Here is a 7,500-nt window from a genome sequence, read left to right on the forward strand (position 1 = left end):
TATATATGTATATGTGTGCACGTGCACGCATACACACATGCACGCACGTGCACACGCCCATGCACGCATGCACACACATGCTCAGCGACAGCCAACGGTCCCTAACATGAACGAAATAGAAAAATAAAGTAGATACAAGAGTTTGTGAAAAGGAAATCACTGCCTACCTTAGTGGGAGACCTGACGCGGAGGCATGGGAAGCACTTATGCGGCGTGTTAAACGCATGAACATCACTATCGTAGCTCGCGTGTACCATTTTAAACTGCTTCTCCTGGCACTCCAGATTTCCATTCTTTGCCAGTGCCATCGGTAAATTGTAGACGAAACGAACTGAATGAGATGAACAATTTAAAAGAGATATATTGCAACAGCTCTTAACGCAAGCTGCACAAGCAGACTGCTGGCCGCTAACAACTTCCGATGATGCAGGTCACGCGCCACCGTAGGTGAAAGGTGACCTGCTTTTTTATTTTATTTTTTAAAGATATTTTTTGTGAAAGAGAAACTGTTAGGATGCTTATGGTGCAGTGTACACTAACACAAAAATATATCATATTAATAGCATGCATACAGACATGTATCCCCATTTCCCCCTAGTCCTCCTGCAATCGACTTAGGACTAGTCCACGGGTTACCGGTCGATCGTGATCGCCTGGTTGTGCACCCCTGTTCTAAATTGTCCCAATTTGTGATTTTGAGTGTGGTGAGAATGGTTGTTTGTCTGTGCGTGCCATGTGATTGATGGCAAGCAGTTCGGGATATATCCCACCTCCTGCCCCAAGATAGCGATCCTGTATTTGTGGCCCTCATTGGAAAAAGTTCAACAACAACAACCTTTTTTACTGATGGAAAGTTACTTTTATTGGATTCATTTTGTACAGAATAAAAAATGCAGACCTTCAACATGTCAGCATATCCCAAGTGGCTGACCGACTACACATCCTCTGGATCAGGCATGTACTAATGTACGGTGTTTTGGATCTTTTTAATGGATTTCAATGACATTCACAAGTCTCCAGTCAAGTTGTTGTCTCCAGGATTCCCAGGGAGACTGGAATGCTAGTGCATCGTGGTTCTGCTGTTTGCGCGATTATCCCAGGTTGTGCGGTAGGTGTGTCAGAAGTCTGGACAGGAGAATCTGCATAGAAAAAAAGCACAAATGGGAGAATATAGCACATAGCGAATAGCACTGAATCCTCTTGGTTGTAATTTTAGGTTGCCAAGGTAACATGGCAACACCATGACAAAGGAGGGTGTGTGTGTGTGTGTGTGTGTGTGTGTGTGTGTGTGTGTGTGTGTGTGTGTGTGTGTGTGTGTGTGCGCATGTGTGTGCGCATGTGTGTGTGCGCATGTGTGTGTGCGTGAGCGCGCGGGGGGGCTGCTCGGAGGCCGAGGTGCTGGGAGTTGTCAGGATGAGAGGGTGCAGGCATGGGGGAGGGGCAAGGGAGGTTTAAGCGGGGTGGTGGTGCTGATGGTAAAGGCAGTGGGGGGTGGGTTGGGAGTGGTGATGTTGATGCCAGCTTGAGGGTCCAGCAGCTCTGCACCATGGCAACAAAGAGAGACCCTTTCCATCCCCCCATAAGATCATAAACCTTCATTCATTTCATAAAATGGACAAACACGTTTCGCGCTCACATACAGTAAATATCCATATCAGTGTGTTTTACATTACTGTTTGTCCAAGTGGATCAAATATCATTGTCATTGTTGTCACATATCGTTATGGCTTGCGCTTTTGTGTTAATACAATCCAAAGCTGATATTACACGGTATCGTATTGATAACTTAGGCTACAGTGCCAGTGCAACCGGATCAAACTTTGATATATTGCATTGCTGTTGCACAGTTGACTCAAATACCAATTTGCTGCTATGTTGTGTCGTTATCACTTGCAAAACACTATCACTACAGCTGGATCCAGTATTGATATGCTGTATCATGTCGCTTGCGCTATAGTGTTGACACAAGTGAATCAAACATCAATATTGTGTGGTATGATATTGTTATTGCTTCTACTACAGCATTAATATAACCTGATCAAAATTTAATATTATGTATTGTATCATTATTGCTTGTGCTCGAGTGCTAATACAACTGGATCAAATATCAATATTATGATGCATTGTATCGTTATTGCTGTATCGTATTGTTGCTTGTCTGACAGTATCGATACAATGTGAAATATTGATGTTGTGATGTATATTTGCGACGCACGCTACAGTATCGATACAAGTAAATCAAATATCGATCCTGAGATTTATCGTATATTTTAGATCTTATGCGAAAGCATTGCTGCAACTGGGACAAATATCAAATCCTGATGTTTCTATATCAATTATGCTACAGTGTCACAACATCTGCTTGAAACATCCATTTTGTAATTTATTGTTGTTACTTATACTACAGTTTCGATGAAAGTGGAGCTGTATCGACATCGATATTTGATCCATATTTGTGTCAACCATGTAGCATAACTGATAACAATAGCTCACAATTCCTGTAGAAAAAAACGATAATGATACGATATACACCACATTATCGATATTCGATCCAGCTGTGTCTCTGCTGACGTGTAAATGATAATCATACATCACAATAGCAATATTTGATCCAGTTGTTGTAATGCTGAAGGGTGGGTAATAAGAATACACACTGAGGTTTTGGATGTTTTGTCCTGCCTTGGTCGGGATGTTGCTGAGCAGATGAGCGCACAGAGACAAAGATCCTTCCGTTTATCCACGGGCTAACTTGATTAGCTTAGCAATGTCCGTCCGGCCACTGCTCTGGACACACACACACACACACACACACACACACACACACACACACACACAAGCCGAGCAACACCTGCTATAGCATCTTTGTGTGTGCTGCAGAACAGCCTTCAACACACCCAATGTGTGTATGAGTGTGAGCCTGCACACTGATCGGTCGATCCCCAGTGTGGCCAGCAAATGGATGCTAATGTGGCGAATCGTCTGAAAAGCATCGCGGGCCAACAACAACACAGCACAGGAGAGAAGCGCTTGTTTGAATTTCAGTGATCCATTTGAGCATTTTAGCAAAAATTATAATGTTGCGTTGTTCACGTGTTAAGCCGAGAAGTGCAGTGGTGCCTTCAGCTACGAGTTGAATTGGTTGCTAGACAACACTCACAAATAAAACACTTGTGTCTAAAATCATTTCCCTTTGAAATTAATGGAAATGTCATCCAATCTAGCTTTCCCAACATAAACATCATATTGTACTTGATAAAAACATACAGTAATGATGAACTTTGTAATTAAATAGAATTAAAAACAAATTGTTTCTTGTCGCACTCATAACTTGTGAAATCATTTGTGTGTCGATGCACCAATGGATGGTGTATGTTATACATCAAGGAAGTTCCACAAAGACAAACTACACAACATGCGCACGTGTCCGTGTGGCTTTACGACTCATTGTGACCGCTTCCTGTTTTGTGTGCGTGGAGCCAGGATGACGCGTCAGTGAACAGCGAGGACGAGGCCGACATGAGCGAGCCCTCGTGGCTGCCAGCCGAGCCGGGAGCGACGTCGCAGCTTAGCCTGGCCGGCCGAGCAGAGACCATGTGCCACAGTCCCAACATCGCCGGCAACAGGGAGGACGATGGTAAGACTCCGCTTTTTTTTTATCCACACCGGTGTAGTTAAGTCAGTCCAACCTAGTTGGGTGCCTAAATGAGCAGCCGCAGACATCAAACCAGTAGTTGCCGGTTGTATTACGGAGCTTTTGTGCTAATAATAGAAACTAGAACAGTGATTCTCAAAGAATTATATCAGTTGTGAGACAAGAAAGAATCACTTCAATGTTCTGTGTTACTTTGGCTTACGTTTTGCATTCCACCCCCCCTTTTTTTTAACCCAGTTCACTTATGTTTAAGTACAGTTCAGTTGCATTTAACTTTGAAGTATCTGCATTTAATCTTTTACAGTGATTTGTCTTCAAATATTTATTTCGGTATAGTTTGCACTTAACTTTTCTTTGCAAACCATTTTAAATAAATCATTATTTGGGTATATTTGCTTGTTTTCCTTTTTTTAAGATCAGTGTACCTGTTCAAACTCTGCATAATGTTTCAGTGTCTTACATTCACACTAAATATCCTCCTTGGGCTCAGCCTCGTTTTTGAGGCCTACTCCCCTGCTATATTTTAGCACTGGCAATTATGTTGGCACTTGGAGAGCGATGCATTTTTGAGATGGTACTTGATGTAAAAGGTTTGAGAACCACTCAGTGAGGGAAAGCAATTTCTGTGGAAATTGCATGTGAATAATGAGGAGCCGACGGACCAGAGAAATGCTGTGCAATCAAATGAATTGTTGAAATGCTGGATGTGGGATTTGAAATTGGGATGCTTGCAATCGGTCAAGAAATGTTGATGTTTATTATTAAACATTAACCTGCTCATTTAATAGTGAAAATATGTGGATTTGCGGCCGGTGATAATAAGCATTAGTAGCATGTGTCCTGAATGAGATGGACATTTCTACACACACCTGTTGAAATGCCAAAACCGCAACCTTCATTCATTCATTCATTCATTTTCCGATCCGCTTATCCTCACAAGGGTCGTGGGCGTGTTCGAGCGTATCCCAGCTGTCTTCGGGCAGTAGGCGGGGGACACCCTGAACCGGTTGCCGGGCAATCGCAGGGCATACAGAGACGAACAACCATCCGCACTCACACCTAGGGACAATTTAGAGGTGTTCAATCAACCTGCCATGCATGTTTTTGGAATGTGGGAGGAAACCGGAGTACCCGGAGAAAACCCACGCAGGCCCGGGGAGAACATGCAAACTCCACATAGGGAGGCCGGAGCTGGAATTGAACCCGGTACCTCTGCGCTGTGAGGTCGACGCGCTAACCACTGGACCACCGGGCTGCCACGCAACCGCAACAATACGTTGTAAAACTTTTTCCGCCATTAATGTGACCGTTAACCTGTACCATTAAATTTAAAAAAAAAATCAAGAGGGGAAGTAAAAACAAACACCTGAGACCCTCTTATAACTTATAATGGGAGTCAGCACACAATTGCCACCATTTTTAGTCCCTTTGATTAACCCCAAATGAACCTTAGCTGTTCTGGTAGGCTTTTCCTGGCATTTGTGTTGCTTCCCATCGGAAACCTGTAGGTGTTGTGCTGAGCACATTTTGAGCTGTTTGTAGATGTTAGTAGATGTTATTATTTTGGTGATGATCAGTGTTGTGTTTGTGCCAAACATTCTGGCCAGCAAGTTCAACCTTGGTTTAAATGAAACCTCCCCAATACATGTGGCCCAATCTATTACAATCCAATATTCGGTGCGGTAAATGTCAACTAACATTAGTGATATTTGATATGCACAGTTTGAGAATTTAGATTATCATCTGTGTCACTGAGTCAAAAATGAAATAAGATACCTTATAGGAAAGTAGTTAGTGATAGTTTTTGTGGTTTGTGAAGCGGCAACATACAGTACAGAGGGCATTCTGGCCCTTTTACAATTTTTAGAATTCCAAAATTAGTACATAAGTAACTTCAAACCACAGCCTAAGTGCTGTGGGAGGAGCTTAGCAATGTCAATGAATATTTAATGAGCTCTTTTGTCACTATTTGTCAACAACTATTCATGCATTCAATATTGATGACTGCTCACATTCTTGGTCACATGCATCATTAGCGCCAATTAGCAACATCTCTGCTTATATCTTCCACACACTTTGTTTGTTTGGATTTGGTCCACTAGCTTCCTGTAGCCAAACTTCAACGCCACCCTGCACGTCAGCGTGTGAGTCACTTTTTGTATGCCATCGCCTTTAAAGCAGCAACTGTAACAGAGACTCTTTTATGGTTTTTAGGACAGGAAATGTTATTTGCAGCATTGTCTTGGTGCATTTGATGAAGATTTTATGACATGCGCACATACCCTCATCCATAGTGCGCACCTTAGTTGAGTGTGGTTTCAAGTGTTGTTAGTGACAAGAGCTGCCAGGCTGAGTGGAGAAAGGTTTAAAGGATGACAGACAGCCCGCAACCCACCTGCCAGTTTCGCAAAAAGAAGAGCACTTGGGGGGTTGGGGGGGGAAATCCTACATCCATTACCTCTTGTTCAGCAAGTCGGGTCACTTGTACAGTATTTCAAGGGCACCACTGTAGGGAGAGGGTTCACTCTTTATCAAGAATTGCGGTATGGTATGATCGACAACATGAACAACGATGGAAGATTACATGGGAACATGGAAATATGGAGAAGATGAAGAACAGTGCTCTAACTGACAAGATGGTGAAAGGTCCATGATCTGAAACTTTGCCAGGGAATGTTGAAAAAACAAGTTTCATCTCATTTCGGTCTTTCCCAGAATCGGTTTTACGCAAATGTCCCGCTCCGAATTGATGTCCGTTTAGCATCCAAAGTTCCTGACGGGCAGATGTTTCATGCGGAGTAATCCGGCTCATGACTTGCATTACCAGGCCGGCGCTTCAAATGTGGAATTGGAGCAGTCGCCATCATTGGACTGTATGATGGTGGATATGCCTAATCCTTGGATCACGTGGACCTGCAGCATCTTCTCATGATGACTACATACAGTAGTGCCTTGACATACAAGTTCAATTTGTTTCATTATCGCAAATCATCCTCCATTGAAGTGAATGGAAATGCCATTAATCCATTCCAGCCTCACCCAAAAACCCAACTATACAATTTTTTTATAAGGTAAATAACACTGTATAATATTTTAGTTAATGAAAACCTTTGGTCATAATAATGTACACAATTAAAGCGCTTGTACATCATGATTAATTCATTGCGGCTCCTCTTGGTGTATGTAACTTGGCCACCGGGGGTGCAATATTAATCCACACTTACGAACAAGATTTTCACAGCCACTCGGCTGCAGTAATATTCGCAAAGAATAAAGAATATATGCATGTGAGTTTGTTCTATTATGAATATCGCTGTATTGTCGTTGTACTTTTATGTTCAAATGTTCTGATAGTTGATTTTACATTGGTCATTGTCGGAAATTGCCAGCTTTAACATAGAAAGTACAGTAATCCCTCGTTTATCGCGGTTAATGGGGACCAAAACCACCTGCGATAAACGAAAATCCGCGAAGTAGCGACCAATTAACATAAACAGGTAACAAAAAAAAATACTAATTTATTTATTTACTTATTTTTTAAGTCCGCAAAAAGTCCGCAAATGGTCCGCGAGAAGCTGCAAAACAACAGCGAGTCACATAGAGCATCATATACAGTACTGTACTCCATGTATATTAAAAAAAAAAAAAAATTATATGTTTGAAAAAATCCGCGATGCACTGAACCCGCGATAAACGAACCGCAAAGTAGCGAGGGATCACTGTACATGTTTACAACCAAATTAAAATATTTTTTGTTCATTCATTTTGAGCATTTTCATTAAACAGTTCAACAAATATGGAACAATATAAAATAAACAGTGAATAACCAAAAAATGATCCATCAGGAA

At 42.0% G+C, this 7,500-nt stretch overlaps 1 protein-coding gene across 2 annotated transcripts in view; it reads left to right on the plus strand.

The window, feature by feature from the left end:
• LOC109528667 (nucleolar protein 4-like) overlaps nt 1–7,500 on the plus strand; it is a 45,577-nt gene that overhangs the window by 18,283 nt on the left and 19,794 nt on the right. For both annotated transcript variants that reach the window (XM_019891556.1, XM_019891557.1), the window contains one exon: nt 3,481–3,634. In XM_019891556.1, the coding sequence (XP_019747115.1) occupies nt 3,481–3,634 (154 nt within the window). The remainder of the gene's footprint in view (nt 1–3,480; nt 3,635–7,500) is intronic.

This window comes from Hippocampus comes, unplaced genomic scaffold (assembly GCF_001891065.2).
Source record: "Hippocampus comes isolate QL1 unplaced genomic scaffold, H_comes_QL1_v1.1 scaffold174, whole genome shotgun sequence".
Classification (NCBI taxonomy): domain Eukaryota; kingdom Metazoa; phylum Chordata; class Actinopteri; order Syngnathiformes; family Syngnathidae; genus Hippocampus; species Hippocampus comes.